Below are 25,769 nucleotides of genomic sequence, written 5' to 3'. Positions count from 1 at the left end.
TACTAATGATCTCTTAGCTGCTAAAATTAGTGACCTTTTCTCAGTATTCATACAGTACTTCTAGATCTCTGCAGCCTTTCATGCTGTTGATTACCCGCATTTCCTTAATGCTCTTTTCTCCTCCTACCTGTCTGATTGTTCCTTCTTAGTCTCCTTTGTTGGATCCTCACCCTGGCCAATGGGCTTCCAAAGGCTCTGTACTGGGCTGTCTTCTCTTCTTCCTCTCTATTATTTTGCTTGGTGATCTCATCATTTCCAATGGATTTAATTATCCCTATGCGGATGATTCTCAAATCATCTTTTCTTAATTCATCCCTTCAGACTCACATCTTTAACTGCCCACTGAACATCTTGGACTAGATCTCCCTTAGACATCTCAAACTTGGGGCAGCTGGATAGAGTGAATAGAGCACCAGCCCTGTAGTCAGAATGACCTGAGTTCAAATCTGCCCTCAGACACTTAACACTTACTAGTTGTGTGACCCTGGGCAAGTCACTTACCTCCAATTGCCTTGCCCCCCATCCCCAAAACAAGACAGACATCACAAACTCAACATGTCCAAAACTTAAGTCATTATTCTTCCTTACCTTGAGTCTTCCCCTCTTCCTAACTATCTTCTTACTGTGGAGGATAATACCATACTTCCAGTCACTGAGGCTCACAATCTAAATGCCTCTTACCCCTCCCTGGCAACCTTGTCACTCCTATTTAATAAACTCCATTGACTCCTTATCACCTTCAGGATCAAATGTGAAACCCTTCATTTGGCATTTAAAACCCTTCATAACCTGACTCCTTTCTACTTTGAAAAGTAAAATAGAATGTAAGATATCTGCCTTCTGATACAGAGAATACTGGATTTAACAAAATGTTCTTAGTGGTTTCAGGTAATTACGAACAACAATGATTTTCTTAGGCTATAACTTCTGTGATATGTTCTGGGATTGTGAGAAAAGTAGAGCTCTTGGGCCATTATGTAAATGGTTGAGACTAATATGATCTGAGTTCTATTTGTTTACTTTTCATGTTTTTTTTTTACACCTTCTCCCTTATCACTAGCTGTATTTTCTTGTTATTTCATCTGCTGTAATCAAAATGTTGCGGTCTGGGAAATTATATCACCAAGCCTGTTAGAATGACATTTAAAATGAATAAGCTTTACATATGAGCTTAAGGTACTTTTCTTTTGAGTAAAGTACATGCAAATGGATACATGACATGTCATAAAAATATACACATGGGTATGTACATACGTACAAATTAGAAGAGAAAGCAATAGTATCTTTCATAACTATTCACAGGAGGTAAAAATGGATAATTTCAATTACATAAAACTGAAAATGTATTTATGCAAACAAAAGTGGTCAAATGATATGAAAAGGCAGTTCTCAAGGAAAGAAATCCAAACTGTTAACAACCATACATAAAAAAAGGTTCCTAATCACTAATAACAAGAAAAAAAATTCAAGTTTAAAAAAATCTCTGTGGCTACAGCTCATGCTTATCAGATTCCTAAAATGACAAAAAATAAAAATGAAAATTGTTGGCAGGGTTGTATGAATTCAAGCATTCACATGCCATATTGGTAGAGCAACCATTGTCCAACCATCTGGGAAAACAATTTGAAAATATGTCCCACCAAATTGTTAAGCTGTCCAGACCCTATGACCCCAAGAGACAAAAAAATCAAATAAAGAGAGAAAGGACTTGTATGGACAAAAATATTTTTAATAGCCAAATTATGGTGTATGAATATATTGGATTATTATTGCAGTGAAAGCAATAATAAAAGGAATGAATTCAGAGGAAACTAGGAAGACTTGTATCAACTGAATGAAGTGACAAGAACCAGGAGAACTATCCATTGTCCCACAGCATTATAAAGGAAAACCACTTGGAAGGCTTAAGAACTCTGGTAAAGCAATAAAAGATGCCTTCCTCCTCTTGGTGAAGGGATGATTTACAATAGGTGTAGACTAAATTAATACTTTTTCAGACATGACCATTAGGTCACAAATTTGCTTTGTTTGATTGTGATTTTGTTATAAGAGAGTTGTCGGGATTGAGTGTGGGGGGGTAAGAGATGCAACGCAGAGGCATAGTGGTAGCAACTTAAAACAGAGGATACGCAAGAAAAATTTTAAAAATAAATAGAAGAGAGCAGAAGGAAGTTTAGAAGGTGATACAGACAACAAGGGCAATTTTATTTCATTTAAAAAAACCCAAAAGCTGCATGTCATTGAGTCACAATTTCAGATGCAATTACCATTTCCTGGTGTTCTTTATATATATGTGTGTGTGTTGGTGATTTTCTAGTTAGTAAAATATTGAGAATGGTGCACAGCCTTGTGACATTTATTTGGGTACAGAAGTATATTCCACTGTCTTCTTAGTTGTCATCTCTCTTTCTTCCCACTATTCAAGGTTGCCAGATGAGTGCTTTCTAGAGAAACAGAGCTCTCTTGTATCTTCTAATTGATGTGCGAATATTTTGAGGAAAAAAAATGTATCTTAGAAATGTATTAGTATCCGTTTTTTCTTTTCATTTAAGTCAATAATTTCCTAAACTGTATTTTCTGAAATAAAAATCCATATGCCTATATATCTATCAAAACAGCAACTTTTGTACTCGTTAAATGCCAAATAGACCTTTGTGTATTCCTATGCTAAAATTGTCTCCTCATTAGAAAGGAAAAAAAAATCCAGTAACTTTACTTGTCATGCCAGTTTATAGTGCAGATGTGAAAGAGTGTTGCTAGATTTGCACAATTTTGGAACTTTGACTCCTATTTTGTTTAGCCATAGAACTTAGAAATTTTCCTTTGCAGTGACCTCAGCTCTAGGTTTCTAACGGCACAGAATAAAGCATGTGGAAGATATCCAGGGGGTGCTTCTTAAATGTTATGGCTTAGGATGGATGATGCATTTGCCTTTCATCTTAGCTAATCCAGTTAAAGAGTAACTTAATTAAGGGAAGAACATTTGCCAGCAATTTTCTCCTGCTTGAAGAATATTACATTAGTCCTTTCATATGTTAGCACCTCTTAGAGTAATATCAGAAAGAAAAAGAGTTCTAGAATTTTTAAATTGGAAAAATCCTAACAGATCCACTACTCCTCCCTCTCACCTTAGGAGTTTGCTTCTAGAACTTAAAATGTAGAATGTAAATTGAAACTGCTTTGATTTAAGAGTCTTAAGATTTTATGTGTCAGTCTCACACTATGGTTTTAAACTGTCACATTCTTGTGTGTTTAGGTGGAAGATATGTTTTTACCTATTGCTAGCATATTACCAAATACTATAAACCCAATGTCTGGAATTTGACATTATATGAACTGTTTTATGGAGAAATCATTCAGGGGATAATTTTGGAATTAACATATAACCTTTTAAAATTAGTTTAATTTTTTTTGCTACAAGGTATTTGTTTATTTATTTGTTATTCAATACATCTAAAATAAAGTGTATAAATTTCCTGCATGTATCCACAGGGAATCTCTCCCAGGTATATTCTGAATATGATATTTTGTTATATGTAAAATACTTTGAGCTCTTCAGAAGGCACAGTATAACTTCAAGGTGGCATTACTATATTTTTCTCTGTTACTGCCTGGAATTGTAATCTATGCTTGTATCTTTTCATTTTTTAAACTTACATAAGAGATACAAGATTGCTCAAACTCCTAGTCAAACTTTACACCAATATACATGATCTTTAAAATGACAAACGCCCTCAGGGCTCTCTGATTTTTACTTGCTTGTGTGTTTAAAGTTCATAGTCAAATACATATCTGAACAAATAATAAAACACATTTCCCATCTACGCCTGAGAAATGCAGATTGTTATAGGTCAATTACTGGAAGGTCTTGTCTCTATTTCTTGTATCTTGTTCACAATTTGCTTTTCGTTTATTCCAAGCATCTACAATTCACTTCATTTGCTTGGTTTTTTTTAACTTCTTTTTTATTTTAGTTATCTCCAAAGTTTAATTTAACCACTGATGGAAATATTTTCACTGGATTCTTTCCTCATAAAAGTAGCTATTTTACACACACACACACACACACACACACGCACACACGTTCTCATGTACATATATCCATAGAGTAAATGGATCCAAATTCTTATGGGTTAAATAGGAGAATCATTACTCCTCAGCTGTTATCTCCTATGCTACACTGCCCCAAGGGGCAGTAATTTAGAATAGAATAAAGGAAGATTAGGGAAGGGCTAGAAAGCATGATTTACATACCATGTCTATTCTACTCTTCCTCTTGAAGGAAATCTTTTCTTTTCCCAGTTATACTGAAGTTTCTGATTCATTTCTTTCTAGAAGATATTTAGTAAAAAAGATGTTTCAACTAGAAGATGTTTAGCAAAAATATCAGACCAGTGAGATGGGGAAAGGAAGAAGGAAGCAAGGGGAAGAAATAGACTTCTAAATTGAAAAGAAGTATGTGAATTTAACTCAATTGAATTCCTGCCTGCTATATCCAAGGCAAGAGGCAACATGGTATAATGGATAGATTCTGGCCAGACTTGGAGTCTCTTTCAAATCAACAAGAAACTTATAATTAAAGAGAGTGGATAATACATTGAGAAAGAAATCTAATTCTAGTGAAGGTGGTGGTAGCAGCAGTGATAAAGGTGAAAGTTTAGGGAACTTAGTTGTTTGGTGGTGGCTGATTCACTAATAGCCCTAACGGCATCAAGATCCCTGAAGAGACTAGAAGCAGTGGGCTTAAGCAGAGAGATTGGCCATAGTGAGAACGTCCATTTTGTCACCATGTATGGGAATGAAAGAAAAAAGAATAGGGACTGATGTTTGGGCTTTTGAGGTATAAAAGTTTAGAAAATAAGGAACTCTTTGAGAGATGGCTTGCATTTTCTTTGTCAAGGAGATGAAGTCTTCTGCTAAAAGGGATTGGGGAGTAGGTGGTTTAAGTTAGTTGAATCAGGCTGTCAGTCAGTAAATATCTTAAGCACCTACTATGTGGCAGTCACTACTAACTTCTGAAAATGCAAACATGAAAAAGAAAGACAGTCTCTGCCCTCAAGTAGTTTGCAAACTAATGGGAAGACAATGGACAAAAGAAAGCTGAAAAGTAAAGGTGAGAGGAGCTTGCACTTAGGGTCCAGGGCTAGAGAAGTCAAAGAAGTCCAAAAGGAGTGCATCCACATGGGAAATGAGGAACACTGTTAAGAAGGGAAATGCCTTAGTATACCCCTTGTGGGAGTGTCACAGAATGTCAGTAAGGGGAAAAAAATAAGAGAGCTCTATGCATCAATGAAGTCTTAGATTCAACAACATAAATTCATGGTGGTCTTACTCACTGTATTTGTAGTCTTTCAGAGTGTTCAACAGCATTTGTGGAGGAGTGCAAAAGGCAACATTAGGGATAACACAGGGTCTGGATTTGGGATGGCACTGATAGAACATGGAAATGAAGGATTTTATGGTAAAGGACAATGTCATATTGAACTAGATGAGACTATGAAACCAACATTTTGTAGTAAGGACAATGATGTCATAGTTGAGATAATAAAAGGGAGGGGGTAGTGTGATTAAAGATCCTGTTGAGAATGAACAATAAATGTAAATCAAGATTGAGGTAGATGTGGGAAAAGGTTTAGGGGGTTGCAGTCAGAGACAGTAATTTCAAATTCTGTATCATGCTTTTCAGACAGTTGAGGGTAGTAGAGAGGTGAAGACTGAATGTTTTGATGTATAGCTGAGTTGATGATGGGAGCTGATGGTGATGAGCTAGAAAGCCAGGATATTTGAGGGAACATCAACGCATATATTAAAATCTCTATTTATAAGGGTAGCCATTAGGCAGGAGAAGAAAACCATGAATCAATTTCTCGAAAAGAATAGCTTCTCAAGAAAGAAGGGAGAGGGAGGAATTAGCTGTAGGTAAAAGCCATCAAGACCTGGATAGGGTGATATAAAAATGTAGTACCTCTTAATTGGCAAATATAACTCAATAAGCCCACTCTTTACAAAACAGGGAGATTGTTGAATCAAATTTGGCTGAGATTAACTAACAATAAAATTCATTATAATGTTTAATGTTTCAGTGTGTGGTGCACCCATCACGTCATTGCAGGTTGTTTCATGAGTTGTTGTGATTATAATTTTCATCATCTTTTTGTCAGCCTTCAGAAGGTTGAACCTCTGTATTGTCAAGGTAAGTGGTTCTGTTACAACTATGGTAAAATACAGTTTCTTCTATTTGGCATTTAAAGCCCTTCATGATCCAAATCCATTAAGCAGTAAATAGTTCTCCAAGTGTAATACTCAGACCCAGCGGGGGCTTTGCAAGATTATCTGAAGTATTTGTGACTTCAAAACTGTTTTTATAATAGTACTAGCATAGTCTAATTTCTACCATTGTATATATTGACCCACACAAGCAAAAGGTCTTTGGGAGGGTCTTCAGTAATTTTCAAATGTGTAAAGGCATCATGAGACCAAAAATATCCAGGAGCACTGATCGAGGCAGTTACTTGACCAATATTTAGAGATTTCTAACTTGCGTAGAATCTACCAGAATTTGTGCTCAAATGGCACAGAATTTAAGAACCCAATTCCTTCATATTGCAGGGGCATCTGAGTAGGACTGTATTGGAGGCATTGAAAACAACTTGTCAAATGAGTTACACCTAGTTCTATTTTTTTTTCTTATCTGGTGGGCATCATGAAACTCAGAACTCATATAGGCTAAATCACAATTTTCCTCAAGCCATAGTTATATTAATTTTATTTAATTTTGTAAGATATTGTATATTTTAGAATTCTGATTCAGTGTTAAAATTCTGATTAAAACATTGCTTCATTGACTTATTTAACCAAACACCAGGCCAGGCAGAAATAGCATTTTAATTTGTGAATTACAAAATTGAGGGAAATCAAAGGGAATCATGAAGAAATTCATTTGAAGATAATTTTGAAATCAGTAATTTCATAGCAGAGTGGCAACTTGATGGATACACAGCAGGACTTAGAGCCTGGAAGATGTAGATTTAAGCTCTTTCTTTTACTTGCAGTAGAAATATGGGAAAACCACTTAACTTCTCAACACCCTAGGGAATTTTCAAGAAACTAATCAACAATTATGATTAAACATTTAACACGTGACAAGTACTGTTATAGTTTCTGGAGATAGAAATGCAAAACCAGGGAAATCCTTGCTCTTAAGGAACTTTATACTGAGGAGGCACAACATGCTTATACAAAAAAGAAATAATGTATTGTATATGTAGTCACATACAGTTGAAATAATTAGAAAGTGACAGAGGTCACTCACAACTAGGAGCAATCTGGAACAGCTTATTGAAGAAAGTAATGATTGAATTGAGCCACTTTAGTTGGAGCAGAAGTGCCAAGAGTAAGCCAGAATTAGATGAAAATATAATAGGGAAATTTTTAACAGCATAAATAAAACTATACAACATAGATAATGTCCACTTGTGGTTTTCTAAGTCAATATACTGAGAGTAGGGATCATTTTTATTTGGGTCTGATACCACTAGGCACTGTATGTTCAAACTTGGTCAGATATTGAAGATGCCTAGGTCATCCACTGTATCCTGGGCCATCACCAGTCATCTTGACTTTGTTCTTGCCATTGGACTTTGATTACTATGGAAGAGAGAGCGAGGCTGACAATTTTGTGTAACTCTGCCTCACTTAAATCCAATTCTCACACAAGTTAAGACATCAACCTATGATGTCATTGGTCCTCTTTGACAATGAAGGAAGAACAATGATACCACTAGGCTAAAGAATAGTTATTTGATCCATATAAAAAGCTAGAATGAATTTGAATCATGAAGGGCTTTAAATGCCAAACAGAAGAAATTGTATTTTACCGTAGTTGTTACAGGCAACCACTTGGAGCAGGAAAGTGGTAAGATCAGACTTGTGGTTAGAAATAACAGTTTTGTAGCTGTGTGAAAGATACACGGGAGATAAGGAGAAATTGATTGTAAGGAGACCAGTTGGAGTGATGGAGACCTGAAGCAGAGTGGCATGGTGAGAGTGGATAGAAGGGGAGTGATGCAAGAAATTTTGACAAGGTAGAGTTGATGAGACACAGAAACTGAGTGGATATGGATGAGGGGTAAGTGAGAGGGATAATAGTGAACCTGGGTGGTTGGAAGAATGCTGGTACATTCAACAGAAACAGGAAAGTTATGAGATAGGTTTGGTACCAGTTTGTATTGAGGGGAGAAAGAGTTTCCATACCACTACTTTTCCCCATGAATGAAATGACGTCTAGACACCACACCCCCAACCCTCCCAACACAAAAAAGAATATTCTTCTGTACAATTATGCATTAAATTTTTTCAAGCACAGCAACAGCAATCCAAGAAACTGTTATTTTTTGTGCATGGTTAACCTATCCTCTGAAATAATTGATTCAGCTGTATCATGAGCAGTCATTGACGACAGCAAATATACAACAATAAGTATGTGGATTTATTGGAGGTAATTTTCATCATTAAAAGCAGAACTCATTCTAAACACAGTGTGACTACTCTCATAAAGACATTTTAAGTTATTTAAGCCCAAAGAAGGGTATAATGTCACCTGAGGTAATTTTTTCCCCAAGTGACAGCATTTGATCAACAATGTAGCCTAGCAAAGTTAGCTTTGTCAGGAACATCAGGTCTGAAAAGTGTGAGTGAGCACTGCTGTGTAGTTGGAATGTTATGATTGACTTGACTGAAGGTTAAGGTCAGAATAGTTTCTTGGGACTGTTTTCTTACCAAGTGTTGCACACATACATACACATTTATAGATAAATATTAGACAAGATTTGTGATGACATCTGAGTGTGCTTTATCTTTGCTGTAAAAATCAGTATGCTATGGAAGTTATGAATGTCCTCTGTAGTCATTACAGTGCTGGTACAGAGGCAAAGGTCATGTGGTTTAAACTGATAACCTTAAATCGTGTCTAGACTACAAGTTCAAGTGTTTGTGGAGAAATCTAATTTTAACCCTTTTATACCTCTAAGTATTTTCAGTACAAGAAGCAAATTTGCCCTCTAAACTTGCCGCCAGACTTCTATATAGGGATTCCAGTGATGGTTATGGGTTAAAAAAAAAAGCCAAACTTTAGCAGTAATAATAAATAATAATGGCCATTATTATTATTTAAAATCCTAAGATTTTTCTACCCTTAATTCAGACAGTCGGGAATTTTCTTAAATCATCTTTCAATACCTTCACCTGCCCCCCCTTGAAAAAAAACGTTGTATTTTACACACATTCATCCAAGGATCTGGTTGTAAATCTCCACTCTACTCCTTGTGACCTTGAGAAATGAATGTCCCAACTTTTCTGACTCTCAGGTTCCTCATTCTTACAATGGAATCCAACCTTTTTATCTTTGTTTGACCAGTCTCCTAATGCATACTCTGTCCTTATTTTCGTAATTATGACACTAGCCTCTCTTGGATCTCTGCCTACCTATCTAATTATTTTGTTGTTGTTGTGGTTCACGACTGTCCAACTCTTCATGACCCCATTTGGAGTTGTCTTGGCAAAAATATACTGGACTGGTTTGCCATTTCCTGATCTTTTGTTGGATCATCATCCTGTTCACATCTTCTCACTGTGATGAAGAGTGCATCCCTTAGGCTCTGTCTTGATCACCTCTTCTCTTTTCTTTCTGCATTCTCTTACATGGTGCCCTCACTAGTTCCCGTGAAGTCATCACCTCTATGGAGATGACTTCCCAATTTATATTTTCAGACCTAGTCTCCTAGTCCTGCATTACCAACTGCCTACTACAAATTTTGAGCTGGATATCTTATAAGCATCTCAGGCTCAACATTTCTAAATTAGAATTTGTTATCTCCCCCCACACATAGAAAACAACAAACAAACCTCTTCCAAATTTTCCTATTTCTGTTGAGCGTCTATCTATACCCCCACAGAGATTGCAAAGGTGATGATCCCAATGCTCAAGCCTATGTCATTTCCCTACTTAATAAACTCCACTGTCTCCTTGTCAAATAAAAACTCTTTCATTCATCATTAAAGCCCTTTATAAGTTTGTCTCAACTTGCCTTTCCTTCATTATAATACACTATTCCCGTATCAAAACTCTACAATTCAAAATGTCCTTTCTACTCTCATTCAGAATATTCAATTTCTTATCTCCATTCCTTTGTACTGGCTTTATCCCATACCTTGTATGCACTCCTTTCTTCCCTTAAAACCTCAGTTCATGTTCCATCTTCTGCATGAAACCTTTCCTCACCCTAGCAGCCTTTGCCTTTCCCTCTCTCTATGACCCTGTATATCTTACATGTATGATTCAATTATTACAATATGTAAACGTGTTCTCATCTAATAGAACCTAAGCTCCTTGAAATCAGGGACAGTATCACTTTTGTCTCTGTATCCCCAACCTTATAACAGTGCCTGGCATGCATTAGTTGTTTAATCAGTGTTAGTATTTCTATAAGGCTTTAAGGTTTGCAAAGTGCTTTATATGTGTTATCTCATTTGAGGTAAAAATAGCACTCCAGTGAGTGTTGATAGGATCAAATAAGTTCATTGATTGGGGGGGAGGACCACAGGGGTGGTCTACTCCACCCCCTTTATCTCTCACCTTTAATAAATGAGGAAAGTAAAGCCCAGGATGCTAAAGACTTATCCAAGCAGAGAAGCAACTTCAATCCAGCCCCCCCAACTTTAAATCCAGCACTCTTCTCTTATAATGACACACCACATTACTTCTTCCCTATAAATGAGGATTCTCATTTCCAAGTTCATTGATGGTCCCACCATCCCCTGCTTTAACTACAGGGATCAATGCTGGTAGGCTGTCTAGCAGCTAGGTGGTACACGAGTGGAGTGCTGAGCTTGGAAAAGGAAGAGCAGCTTACTAGCTTTGTGACTTCAAGAAGTCACTTAACCCATTTGCCTCAATTTTCTCAACTATAAAATGGGGATAATACTAATGCCTACCTCCTGGGGTTATTGTGAGCATCAAGTCAAATACTTATAAAGTGCTTAGCACATTACCTAGTGTCTAATAGGTAGCATATAAATGCTAGCCATTATTTATTTGTATTATTTGTGTTTGCCCTCCGTTGCCGAAGAAGACCATGCCATCAGAGAAGTAATGACATGACTTGCACTTGACTTTGTTTGAGTGAGGGAGGGCTGTGCAGATCACCAGCCTCCCTTTTCCTCCAGAGCCATCTGAATCCAGTGACCAGATATTCATCAGGATGACTGGGGATGACCCAGGATGCACTGGGAGACCTTGGGCCCTTTAAGCCAAGGTCTTTGCAGGTTCTCACTTAGATTATTTCTCTGAAGCCTCTTCCCTAAAGCCTTCATACTTTTTTGGGGGGAGGGACTTAGTTGCTATATCTTACAGCAACTATATATTATATATTTCTTAGCTAGCTCTTTGTAGTAGCTAGCATTTTTTACAGCACTTTAAGGTTTTCCATGCCTTTTTTTTTTTTTGGCAAGGCAATTGTGACTAAGTGACTGTCTAGACTCATACAGCTAATAAGAGTGAAGTGTCTTGGCTGGTGCTCTAACCACTGTGCTACCTAGCTGCCCCCTATGATGCATTTGTAATACATTATCTCATTTGACTGTCACAGCAGTCCTGTGAGGTTGCTGCTCTTGTCATTTCCTTTATACAGATGAGGAAACTGAAGCTCCAGAGATATTAAATGACTTGCCCAGGGTCACACAATTAGTGTGTGTCCAAGCAGGATTTGAACTTGGGTTTTCTGACTTCAGGCCCAGTATCCTATATACTGAGATACCCAGCTGTCTCCACTGTAGATTGATTACACTGGAACTGATGCTTGTGGTTGTCATGGAACAGAAATAAAGGGATGGGAGGGTGGTAGGGCTTATAGATTCCATGAAGTACTGGAGGTTCTCACTTTTGCAATTGGTTGAGAAGCTGTTGGAGAAATGGAGTGAGATAATGAGGAGCTAGGAGGAGGCGAAGGGCAAGGGAGAGCAATCCATCTGTTTGAGTTTCTTCTGCAGTTCCAAATCCCTATTAAAGTTCTGGGGACTCTGTCTTTTTTGTCTTCAAAGTAGGAAAGGGGAAAGTCTTTACCTGAAAGTCAATAAGTATCTATTTAGCACCTGGTATGTTGTTCCAGGCACTGTGCTAAGTATTAGGAATACAAACAAAGGTCAAAGACGGGCCCTGCTCTCAAGGGACTCTGAGTCTAATGGGAAAGACAACATGCAAAAAAGCTATGAAAAAGAGGCACGTAGCTGAAGACCTGGAGTCAGGAGGATCTGAGTTCATATCTAGCTTCTGACATTTGCTACTTATGTTGCGCTGGTCAAGTCACTTAACCCTGATTGCCTCAACACATACACACACACACACACATCACATACGCACACCACATACATACACCACGCACTCACATCACACACATACATACCACATACACCACACACACACACCGCACACACATACCACACACACATGCACACCATATACACACACCATACACATACCACACACACACACACACACACACAGAGACGACACACACATGCACACACTATGAGCAAGATATTGACAGGATAAGTTAAAATCAATAGAGAGAAGGGACTAGAATTAAGGGGATTGGGAAAGCCTTGTTATAGCTCAGATTTTAGCTGGGACTTGAAGGAAGTCAGGGAAAGCAGGTGAATATGAGGAGGGAAAGCATTTCAAGCATGAGAGACAGCCAGCGAACATTTCCTAGGTTAGGAAATGGAGTATCCTGAACAAGGATCATCATGGAAGCCTGTGTCAGTCTGTATCACAGAGTAAAAATGGAGTGAAGTATGTGAGGCATAAGATTTGAAAGGAGGAGAGGCAAGATTATGAATGGCTCTAGTGCCAGAGAGAATTTTATATTTGATCCTGAAGATGATAGGGAGCCATTAGAGTTTACTGAGTTGGTTTTGGGGTTGGGGTTGACATGGTCAGACCCGTGCTTTTGGAAGATGAAAAAAGATAGACTTTAGCGGACAAGAGACTTGTGGCAGGTTGACTGATTATAATAGTTATAACTATTATAATAGTTCAGGCATGAGGGGATGTTGACCTGTATCATGGTCATGGTAGTACAAGAGGAGACAAGATGAGAGGGATGTTACAAAGGTGAAATCAACAGATCATAGCATCAATTTGGATATGGAGATGAGATAGAATGCAGAATTGAGCATGATACTTAAATTGAGAGTCTGGGGGATTTGGAGGTTGATGGTGCCCTCAACAGTAATAGGGAAGTTTGGAAGGAGGGAGGGTTTGGGGAAAAAATAATGTATTCTGTTTTGGACATATTGAGTTTAAGCTTTCAATAAGACTTCAAGCAGTTAGACACACAAGAAAATTAGCTTAGTTTATAGTCATCTAAAAGTCTGGATTCAAGTTGATGGGCAAGAGACCCTGAAGTATGCCTAGAGAATACTGCTGCATAGGGTTTCTCATCTGGCCAGAAATTCTGAGAGTCTTCCCTTTCCAGACTGATTCTTTTTGTAAAGACAAACTAGGCAATCTTTTACCTCAATTCTTACCTACGCTTTAATTATTGAATAGGCATTGCCTTAGACAAACTGAGACTTGGGAAAGACCTTGGCTTAAAAGGGACAAGGTCTTCCACTCCATCCAGGGTCATCACCAGTTGTCATGACTTTTGTCTTGCCACTGGACTCCAATGATTCTGGAGGAGAGAGTGAAGCTAATGACTTTGCACAGCTCTGCTTCACTTAAATCCTATTTGCTTGCAAGTCAAGACATCACCCTCTCGATGCCATTGGTCTTCTTTGAGAAGGAAGGATGAACATCAGCAATGACAGCTGTATGGAGAAGGGGGAGAATTCTGACACTGAGAAGACTGTAATGAACCTGGCACCTTGAAAGAAGTGGAGCAACATGATGAGGAATTATAGATTGGGATTATAAGAACTGGAGAAAAGGGAAGGGTAGAGAATAATAGACCACATTTATAAAGCACTAAGATTCACTCAGTGCTTTTCACATAAACAATCTCTTGAGGTGGTTGGTATAATAATTATTATCCCCATTTTATAGATGAGAAAATTGAGGCTCACAGAAATTAGGTGATTTTTCCAAGTTTGTAAGTGTTGATTCTTCCTGACTCCAAGTCCAGAATTTTTAATATCCATTTGATCATTGTCAACCGTGAAGACTATTAGATGTAGAAAAGAGATGACAAGACATTTCTTTTTCAATGTGCATTTCTCTGGTATTCCCTGACTCTGGATATATTTCATGGATAGAGCACTTGAACAAGTGTCAAGAACTCAGTTCCAGTCCTGGCTTAGAAACTATTTGTGTAACCTTGAACAAGTCCTTTGACCTCTGTTTGCCTCGGTTTCCTCAACTGAAAAATGAACATATAATAGCACCTACCTCCCAGAGTTGTTGTGAGGATCAGATGAGATCCTATTTATAAAAGTGCTATGTAAATGCTAGCTACTATAGTTTTTATTACTAATTGTTAGTATTAGTACTTTTAAACTGAAAGGAGTATTATGGTATAGAGTCATCAGAAATATTGAATTACAGAATATTATCCAGCAAAGGGACCCACTTCTACAAACATGATTTTAGAAGATTACAGATTTAGAGATGAAAAAGGTGTTAAAAGTCACTTACTTCAATGTCCTCTTATCTAAGTCCCTGAGAGGATAAAGTCACCCAAGGCTAACTGAGCTCACTCAACTATCAGAAATGAGATGAGATGAGATAAGACTGAAACCCAGCTCATGATATTGCAAAACCAATATTCTTTCCAATGTAATTCAGTTTTACTCTTTGGAGGAAAATTTTCCCTCCAAATATGTTATAATTTTAAAATGTAGTAATTTTGCATTATTCTTTTATTATATACCATAATCTTTTTACTTTTCAAAGATATCTCATTTGAGAGGAACCGATTATTTTTGGAAATGGCCTGTTTTCCAACAAGCAATGTATAATTGCTCAAGTTTTGGAAGAATAATATTTATTTAGATGCATCCATTTCTTTTTTAAAAATTAACTTTCTTTTACAATCAGGTTATACAAAAACCATAAGACTGCATCAAATGTGGAATGACTGAGTAAATTATGATCTATGAATAATAGAATATTATGGAACTCTGACAAAGCATGAACATGAAAAATTCAGAGAAACCTAGCAAGACTTATTTGAACTTGTATCAAGTGAAGTAAGCAGAACCAGGAAAGTAATCTATACAAAGACCATAGTAATGCAGATGGAAAGGGAAGAAAAGTGAAAACTAGCACCATACAGTTAATAATGACAAAACTTGTCCCTGAAGAGATGAAAAAAAATGTCTGTCCTCTTATATGTAAAGATGGCTGGATGATGTGTGGAACATTACATACGCTGTCAGAATTAGATGTTGTATTGGTTAATATTGGTGAACTGCTTTTTTTTTTAACATTCTGTATTTGTATATACATTATTTGTATCAATATTTATATAGGTGTTGGGGTTCGAGAAGGAGTATATTTAGAAGTGAAGGGGATGTAAAAGGAAAAATAATAAAATTAATAAAAATATGACTGTTTAGAAGTCATTTGTACCTCTTCAAGTACACAAATTAGACTCTTCTTTTTCTTTAAACCAAAGCATGGGTAGATATGTTAATAATTTCCCACTTTGTTTTTTCAACCCCTATAGGTCCATGGGGGAGATGTACAGGTAACTGTGGACCAGGTGGTATTCAGACTCGAGGAGTGTGGTGCTTTCACCTAGAAGGTTGGACAAGTCTTCTGTCAAATTGTGAAGAGGCTGATAAACCTGAAAAGGAGAGAAGCTGTTTTAGAGTATGTGACTGGCATGGTGAACTCTTTGAGTGGGAAGTGTCAGAGTGGCAAATTTGTGTGCTGGTTCCAGTTCATGGTGAAGTCAGACCCAGGACTTCGGAGTGTGTAACAGCCCAGCATGGACTCCAGCACCGGACAGTACGTTGTATTCAAAAACTGAACCGCACTGTGGTTATCAGTGAAATCTGTGAATATTTTGCACCTCAGCCACCCACAGAACAAGCTTGCCTCATTCCTTGTCCCCGAGATTGTGTTGTATCTGAGTTCTCACCGTGGTCTGTGTGCAGCAAGGGATGTGGCAAGAAGCTGCAACACAGGACTAGATCAGTCATTTCTCCCCCACTCTATGGAGGTGTGATGTGTCCAAATCTCACGGAATCAAGGGCCTGCAACTCTTACATCCCCTGTCCTCTTGGGGAAGAGGAATATATATTTAGCCTTAAAGTTGGACCTTGGAGTAAATGTAGACTGCCTCATCTTAAGGAAGTTAGTCTAAGTGGAAGGACTATTCTGGACTTTAGTTCTGATTCAAAAGAGCGGGTCACATTTAAAAACCAAGCTTATAAGCCCCACCATCATGCCAATCCATGGGATGTAGAAATAGGTTATCAAGTAAGACAGGTTCGATGTACAAGGAGTGATGGAAAAAATGCAATGTTAAGGTAGGATGCCTTAAATATTGACATGCTTATTTCATTAGCATTTTATAGATTTATTTTCCACCAATTTTCACTACATAACATATATATGTGTGTGTATGTGTGTATATGTATGTATAAATACATGTGTGTATATATGTCTGCAACATGTTTGCATATGTAAAATTTTAAAAAGGAAATTCAAAATCTCAGGCATATTTATGCTATTTTAATAGGCAATAGATTAGGCATTCATTGTTCTGTATGACACCCCAATTTGTAATCCACTTATATCCTTTAAATCTATTTTCATATTTTGTCCAAGAGTTCAACAAAAGGAGGAAGGCATTGCTGCTATTGAAGGGAATAGAAACTTTACTGCTATTTAATGTTGATAACTCAAATTCAGCTGTCTTCCAGGTTTTAGGTGCAAATATGTATTGCTTTTTGTTAATTTCACTAACTTTCAAAAATAGAATTATGTGTATATATGTGTGCACGCATGCATACATGTGTTTGTGTGTGTGTGTGTGTGTGTGATGGTAGGTTTACTATGTGCCTTTTTTTCCCCTAACTGTACATCTTTTGGAAAACATCCTTTATGCTAGGACAATCTCTTGTTTGTGCATTGTTGCAACTTGCTTATGGGTACCATAGAATTCTTCATTACCTTTGGAGTTTTGCTATTGTTGTGGACTTCATATGAATTCTGTCACATCCAAAATATATTTAGTATTCTCTGATAATTACACAGCAAAGTTAAAGCATTCTAAAATTATGAATTTAGTTAAAAGAGTTGGCTCTTAGGTTTTGTCTCACCACTAATTGGCATTGGCACATAAAGGAAGAGCAAAGGGAAATTAGATGTATGATAACAGTGGCTGTGTTTTCAAAATTATAATTATTTTATTTTAGCCCATAGTCAGAGAAACTCGATCTGAATATCAGGAAGATCTAGAAAAAACTATTATTTTAATTTCCCCCTAGATAATTTAAATGAAAGCATCAAAGCATCACCAATTTTCTTCAAAATTAAAATACTTTTCAATGATACCAGTATTATCAAAAACACACATTTCGCAGCAGTTACCATTATCATTGCTTGATATTTGCTTAGGTACTTACATTGTTGTAAATCCTAGGAGGAGTGAGAAGACTATATTGATTCTTATTTCCTTTCATCTTAGAGAATTAATATGTTTTACCCAGGATACTCCACACTCATTTGGGCCACTTCCAATTAGAAACTGTGTCAAGGAGTGACTTGATATTTCTTATTATCTGCTTTTTGTGTGTAGCCCACTGAACCTGCAAATTACTTTGATCTTTATTGTTTGGACATGTGAGTCATCCTGGCAAAACATTCTTCCCTGACCTTCAATAGCTGTCATTCTTGCCAGCGATAGCAGATCCTACTCTTATCTCTAAAACTCTACCCTGGGGTTGAGCTGCTTTGATTGGTGAGTGAATGAAAACTTCACCAATCTGTAACATCTAGTCTGTCTTGGACAATGCTTGATATCCCATCTTGCCATTTAAATTCCCCTGACACTGGGCTCAGAACAACATTACCTCCCCTCCCTCTACTTTCTTAGAAACAACAATTAGATCAATACTGCCTCTACTACTGGAGATAATGTTGCAATCTACTGCCTCATGCCTCCACTTGTATTCTTTGTGACTAACCAGACCAATGGTTTCCAAAGTGAGAGCCATGACTTCCTGGAGAGATATGGAAAGATTTCAAGAGGCCTATGACATTACACCAGAAAGTGTTAGACTAACCAATCAAAAGGTGGGAAAATTGAGCTGAATCCTATCCTTACCTCAGAAGATAACAGTGAAGCTTGTCCCTACTACAAGCAAACTTATCCTTTTCTCATTAAGACCATGTACTCCTCTAGGCTACCCCCTGGCCTCCACTGTGCAAGCTCTTAGCTTCCTTACCTTCGTCCGGGCTATCAACCCCTAAGGACTGTTATAAACTAAGCTCTACATAGGCAGTGACAGGAGCAGCGTCATTAGGAATATCTCTCCCTACCCCCAACCTCAATACACTTGTGCCCTGCCCTTCCCCTAGATCACTATGGGACTGCAGCAGATACCCTTGAATGACAGTTTCTATGCCCTGGGGTATTGACTGATGAAGAATTTAGAGACCTACCCTTCTCTTTTTTCATTTTTGAAGCATGAGCCAAGCAGTGGTATATAGAAACATGATGGTGTGCATTTGTAGAAACAGATAAAAATAAATAATCAAATAAATTTGAAGACCATTGGCCTAGACCAAAACTTTCTTCCCTGGCTACCACCACCCTAGATATATTGTGTCTTTGTTAGAATCCAAGCTCCTGAGGGTAGGGACTGTTTTGTTTTTGTATTCATAATTTTGGTGCATATCAGAGTTCCTGGCACAAGGTAGTCTCATAATAAATGCTTTCTTATTGAAAAATTGGTATAAGCACAGGCATTTCTGGTTTTGTATGTGTGTATGTATGGATTTAACTGTTGAACATTTTCTTTTCTTTTAAATAGATAGCATAGTGTATTGGATAGAGTGCAAGACTGATCAGGAAAATAATGCCTACTACTGATACTTTCTGTGTGGCCATGAGGAAGTCACTGGATCCCTCTGGGGGAGCTTCTGTTTCCTCACAGGCAAAATGGGTGTAATAATATCTTTAGTAGCTACTATATAAGACTGTTTCTCAAATGAGACAATATGGATAAAGTGATTTGGAAAAGCTGAAGCATTGTGTAAATGTCAATGATTGTCATTGTTGTTCTTGGGAAGGCTGTATTGTTAAGAAGGTACTAGTGCATTATTTACCTCTATAGAATGACTTTGATTCTGAAAGAATAAGGCAGTTGTTGGTGACATTCTTTTTTCCCATGTGAATGGAGGAATGATACCTTATGAAATAACCTGCTCCAACACTCTGTTTTATTGGGGCAATATCAAGTTTCCCACTGCTGTTCAAAAGGCTATTGCTATTTTCCCAGTTTAATGGATGACCTAGAGATCAATGGATATAAAGAATTTTTCTGAAAGGAACAAAAACTTTCAAATCATATCATTGGTAAATGGGAATCTGGAGTGTATGTATGAGGGAACACAACTATTGTGCAATTTTAAATAATTTACATCATTAATTTCAATTTTAAAAAATATTTATTAAGCACCTATTGGGGCCCAGTTGCTGTGCTGAACATTTGGGTTAAAAAAAATAACAATCCTTGTTTTTAAAAAGCTCATACCATATTGGTTTTGTTTCCACTTAATCATTCACGACTCTTAAAAGATGTTTCCCTTCTAAAACTTTAATTAAACTTACCTTGGGATCTGTTACTGTTTATTATAGATAGAGAATTTTAGGGACCAAAGGCATTTTTTCCTGACATTTTTACTATCATCTGGATTAGGTGTCTTTTTTTTAATAGGCAGGTTTAATTTTTATTCTCATAATGTCATTTAATGTGTTTGCTTTTCTGAAAGTCACTTTCGGAGTTTTGGGCAAGACAGCAGTTTTAATTAATGCCTTTGTCGGCTCATCCATTGATTGCTTTAACTTTTGATAAACACCCCAAGCAATGTTCCCCTCTGCTTAGCCTCACAAAGCTGCAGACAGCTATGTTATTCTTGATGCCACTTTGTTCCCTCATCATTGATTTGCCTATTGGGTTTAAAGATCTGGTTTATTGTATCACTGTACACCTTAATTTTTCTCTTTCATTTTGTAGATGGCTCACCAGTCTCACTCAGATGCCAATGATCTTTTTATTGCATTTTAAAATTTTTTTTATAATAGTCTGCCTCATGAGATAAAATGCATTTCTTTATTCAGTTTCATCTATGAAGAAGTACATTTGTGTTAAAAAACCCAGGTTGTAGGGTGGACAATTGTAGGTAGAATACTTAGGAAAATGATTGAGATACATGGCTGGAGTAAATGAAGAGTCAGTGAACTGCTTCAATTTAATTTTTTCTTAGTGTTTTAAAATGTTTGAAGTGCTCTCTTTATAAAAAAAAGTACTTTGTTTAAATTCTGAACAATAATCACCAAAAATAGAGTATTTCCTATACAAATTGGAACACAAAAAGATTGTATATGTAACTGTGAATCTTTATTCCATATGACTCTTCTAAAAATATATATGATAAATTCAACCTCTTAATTTCCAGATAGTCTGACTTGTCTCTACTTCCTTATCAACTTCCTTTTTTACTCTCTGTGAAATTTAGGGAAAAAAAATGTTTCAATTCCCTTTCTTGTTTGCCTTTACTATCTCTTCCTCTTCCTTCCTTCTCCTTCTCCTCCCCACCTCTCTTTCCTTCTTTTCTTTCTTTTTTCCTTTTTCAGCAGATCATGACTACTCCCTTACCATGTTTTGTCATTTTTACAGTGTAATTGTGTATAGTGTAATATTATATTGCATTCGTGTCCCACAATTTGTTCAACCATTACCCAATTAGTTGGCCCTCTCTTAATTAAATTAAATTCCTTTTATTTTTCTTTCTAAGTCCCATTCAGGATCAAAAAGAAGGTTGTTTTGCTTCTAACTATTTCCTCCCCAGTATTATCTTTCCTCTTAACTCTTCCCCCCACCCCATTCCCAATCCCTGCCTATTTATTTACTGAGTTTAATATATTTCTCCACCAACTTCTTTATGTATGTTTTTGGGTGTATGTGTGCTCAATTCTCCTTTGAAAGGTTGAATCCTTATTTGAAATAAGAAAAAAAGATTTTTCCAATGTGTGCTTCCCCAACTCTTTCCTCCATATTTGTTATAGTCTTTTTCTCATGCAATAAATACAATATAAGAAAAAAGCAAACCCACCCCTTCCTTCCTCCTTTCTACACCGTCTATTTTATCTAAATTAAAGGAGGTTTATTCCTTTATCTTTTCTTTTCTTTCTCTCTTTAAAACTCTCAGGAGAGAGCCAATTTGCCCATAAAACCTCTGTTTTTCTTAATTAACTTTCTTACTACCCTTAGAAAACCTTGCAATCTGAAGGGACACTTTTCCCCCCTCTCCCATTAGAATCTTTTTTCTTTAGCCTCATACTTCCTCTTCCAATTGCCCTAATAATTTTAACTTTCTAGAATTTTTTGGAACTTTCTACTTAATTTTGAATTTTTCATTAAGAAATGGTTTAAACATCTATTCAAGTCATTTTATTTATGACAGCAAATATCTTGCATTTTCTTCTACTTTATAATTATTTGATTTTGTTCTCACATTTCTTGCTGCTTCATGGAGTCATAGATTTTTGTTGTCTTTCCTACTTTTTAGGGATTCTGTTATTTGGTCTAGAGTTATCACCTTCTATCATAAACTGTTTGTTTTTCAATTCTTTCCTCTAGAGATTTTATTTCATTTTTTAAATCTCTTGTTTCATTTCTTCCAGGTATTTAAGAAATCCTTATGATTTTTTCTTTTGAACCTCTGCTTACAGTTGTGAAATTACTATAAATAAGTTTTTAGGATCCGTCTGAAGCTGTTATAATTCTTTCTAGTGTTTTGTATCTTCTTTAGTTTATTCATCTCTCCAGTCCTATTTCCCAAATTAGGGTTTTTTCCAGAGCCAGGACTCTCTCTTGTTATACTTATGGGTCCTGCTTCATCTTGAGTTGGGTTCCTAAGCAGACTTTCCTCTGTGCTTATTACCCTCCTGGACCTAAAAAGAAAGATAGAAAGGAAGGAAGGAAGGAAGGAAGGAAGGAAAGAAGGAAGGAAGAAAGGGAAGGAGGGAGGGAGGATAGAAGAGAAAAGAAAAGAAAAGAGTCCAATTTGAAAGACAATCTATTCAAAAAATTTTCCTCCTTAGAAGGAAAAAAATCTTGAACCATGATTTGATGTCATTGTTGAGTGCTTTGATAACTTTAATAATGATGATGATTATAGTGAGAAGTGGCAATGTAGTGTAGTGGATTGAAAATTGGCCTTGGATTTGGGGAGACCTGGGTTAGACATCTGCCTCTAGCATACACTGCTATGTAAGTCACTTGCTGATCTTCATTTGTAAAGAGCTTTTCTCACTGGGAGTTCTCTGTACCAATTCAATCATAGGTTTGTGTCAGAATAAACATTTTCATTTATAATAATAATAAATATTACATATACACTTAGGTTCACAGAGTGTTACCCATACATGATCTCAGTTGGTTTGATTTAAATAGCTTTATGTATATTACCTATCATCATTATTATACTGAAATTAGAAAATCACAAATATTCAGAGTTCGATTTCATTGAGTAGTCAAGAAAAGAGATATTACTCAGGTTATATGTGATAGTACATGTGAATATCAACCTAACACGTAATTCATTTGTGTTAGAAAAGATTAACTCATTTAAGTTGTCTCATTTTAATTTCCATTGTAGTTGTTGAATTTAAGTGGATTTCTTTTTGTTTTTTTTTAGAAATCTCTGCAAATGAACTAATTAAATATACATTTGCATTATGCAAAACTGTCAGTTGAAAATTACTGGTAAAATGTTCTCATATAGCAAGGTAAAGAGACAGAAAAACTTAACTCAATTTATTTTATTTCAATTGGAATTTCTTTGTATTCTTTCAGAAAATGATTTGTTACTTAAAGTATAAAATAGAGGAAATGTGACTAGACAACAGACCATGAGAAAATGACCTGGGTGGGAAGGTTCTGGTGAACTGAAAGCCCAATAAGCATTAACCATGGGATTTGGAATCCAAACAAAATCACTATGGTTTTTGTTGGTGGTGTTTGTCCTTCATTCTCAAAGAGGATGTTGTCAGTAAGGTGATGTCATGAATTGGAAGTAAATTGGATTTAAGTGAGGCAGGACTGTGCAGAGTCACCAGCCTCACTCTCTCCTCTAGAGCCATCTGACTCCAATGGCAAGATATAGTTTAGGGTGCCTGAAGATGGCCCAAGATGACATTAATAAAAGCATAGTGCCAGATGAATCCTTATAGTATCCCTTTACAATAGACATGGAGATTCATGCTTTGAATAGGGACAAAAATATGGATCAATCACAATTTCAGATTTGACAGAAGTAATGATCCAGTTCAACACATACCCTTTCCAATATCATCCTAAAAGGTTCTCTGTGTTCTACTTAAGAATATCCAGTGATACTCTCAATACCTTATAAGTCAGCCCATTCTCATTCTTCAGTTGGTGCTCAATTGTTTCTCAATTTTGTCCAACGCTTCATGACCCTATTTGGAGTTTTCTTGGCAAAGATCCTCAAGTGGTTTGCCATTTCCTTCTCCAGCTCATTTTATTGTTCTAGATAGTTTTAATTGTTGGGAAATTGTTCCTTTTATTGAGTTTGAATCACGTTTTCTATATTGTCCATACCTTGCTTCCAGTCTTGGTATCTGGAGCAGAACAAATTAATCCTTCTTTATATGACAGTTTTTGAAATGCAATGTAGTTATCATGTCATCTCCCAACTAATCAACTCCATTTTCTTTAGCCAGTTATTGTATGGCATGGCTAAACTCTGAGGTCCCATTCAACCCAGCAATTGTATGATGCTCTATGTAAATATGTATTTACATTATACATACATATATGTACATGTAAACATATATATGCACATATGTATACACACATATTAAAATAAAAAGACCTCAAAATGCCTTTCCAGAAACATTCAGGTGAACTTTTCTCCCACACCTCTCTTTTTCTGAAGATCTATGTTTAAAAGTGTGACAATACTTCCATTTCCACCTAGATGTATATAACAGTCAGAGATTTTACAAAACACTCAGGTATACTTTCGACAAGTTATAATCTTTTGCATTTTTATTCATATGATAGTTCAGCTGGTACTAAACAATGTCTCTACAAATAAAAATTCTGGGAGGGGAAAAATAGTTTGTGTTCCATTCAGTTTCACAAATCTATTCAGGTTTAGCTAATGTCAAATCTGGCTCTTACTATCTCTTTTTTTAATCTCTTCTTCCTTCTTTGCATATATTATTGTTTTTTTTTCACATGTTAGAATTAGGTAAATATTCTAGCTTCCCTGAAAAATTTGATATCTGGTTATTATTTCATCTTGGACATTTTGTTATTCATTTAAGTAAGCTCCTACCAGATGGATTATGTCTGAGCTGTGGTCTGAGCACCAACATTTGCTTAAGACTCAGCACTTGGATGAATGGAGGAATGTTTAACATAATTTTACTCAAGTAGTTCCATAAAAACAGAGCTCCTTAGTAATTCTAGGAAGACCTAAGCTTTACTGTCTCAATAAATGCTATATTTAAATAGCTCACACAATGTTTAGAACAAGATTTAAAGAAATGCACATAAATAGGCATAATTAGGTACTGTTATAATAGATAATATTTAAATAGTAGTTAAAGGCTGGCAAATTGCAAGCATGTTATCTCTATAAATGAGGAAACTGAGGCTGACATCAGTGACTTGGCCAGCCGCACACATGCAGTAAATTTGTACTGCTAGTAAAGAAAGTCTGAGTTTTTAAGACTCCAAGTCCAGTATTCTATTTGCTTCTACATGGCATAAGTTTGCTGAGGGTAAGGGCCATGTCTTATAAACTTTGTATCTTCCAGTATTTAGTGCAGTGCTCTGGACAGTGAATAAATGTTTGAAGAGAATTGAATTAAGTGCCTTTCACATTTTCAAACTTTGTCTATTCATTTTTCTTTAGAATTGAATTAACCAAAATCTCCAGTGTTTTAATTTGGAGATAGAGTCTCCTGAAGCTTTTCACAGTCCATTATCCTTTGGGGATTTAGGGTGGCTTTGTGTTATTATTTATATGCAGGTGCTTTTTATACTGTTATTAACTATCTCTCTATTGTTGGCTTCCTTACTGTGATACTATTTGCTCTTTCTAGTTCTTCTGTTTCCTCCCTGTTTTTTTTTTCTTGCCTGTTACAGAGAAAGAGACAGAGATAGATGGAGAGAGAGAGAGAGAGAGAGAGAGAGAGAGAGAGAGAGAGAGAGAGAGAGAGAGAGAGACAAAGAGAGAGAAGAGGAAGAAAAAGTAGTAGTAGTAGTAGTAGTAGTAGTAGTAGTAGTAGTAAGGGAGGGAAGAAGAGGAGGGAGAAGAGAGAGAAAGGAAGGGTTACAGAGTGACGGTGTTTTGGTACTGGTCTTTATTAAAGCAACCAGACCAAACCCCTAAAATCCTAAAACAGCTTTGGTGCTTTCCCCTCCTCCTACCCCAATAATTGAGAAGAATATATCACTTAACTGACTTGGCTGCTGGATCTCAAGTTAGCATTTGTGCC

At 36.5% G+C, this 25,769-nt stretch overlaps 1 protein-coding gene across 2 annotated transcripts in view; it reads left to right on the top strand.

The window, feature by feature from the left end:
* THSD7B (thrombospondin type 1 domain containing 7B) overlaps positions 1–25,769 on the top strand; it is a 1,192,820-nt gene that overhangs the window by 356,546 nt on the left and 810,505 nt on the right. For both annotated transcript variants that reach the window (XM_072613204.1, XM_072613205.1), the window contains one exon: positions 15,723–16,530. In XM_072613204.1, the coding sequence (XP_072469305.1) occupies positions 15,723–16,530 (808 nt within the window). The remainder of the gene's footprint in view (positions 1–15,722; positions 16,531–25,769) is intronic.

The sequence above is a fragment of the Notamacropus eugenii genome, chromosome 5 (genome assembly GCF_028372415.1).
Source record: "Notamacropus eugenii isolate mMacEug1 chromosome 5, mMacEug1.pri_v2, whole genome shotgun sequence".
Lineage (NCBI taxonomy): Eukaryota > Metazoa > Chordata > Mammalia > Diprotodontia > Macropodidae > Notamacropus > Notamacropus eugenii.
This window is presented reverse-complemented; position numbering and strand designations above follow the sequence as displayed.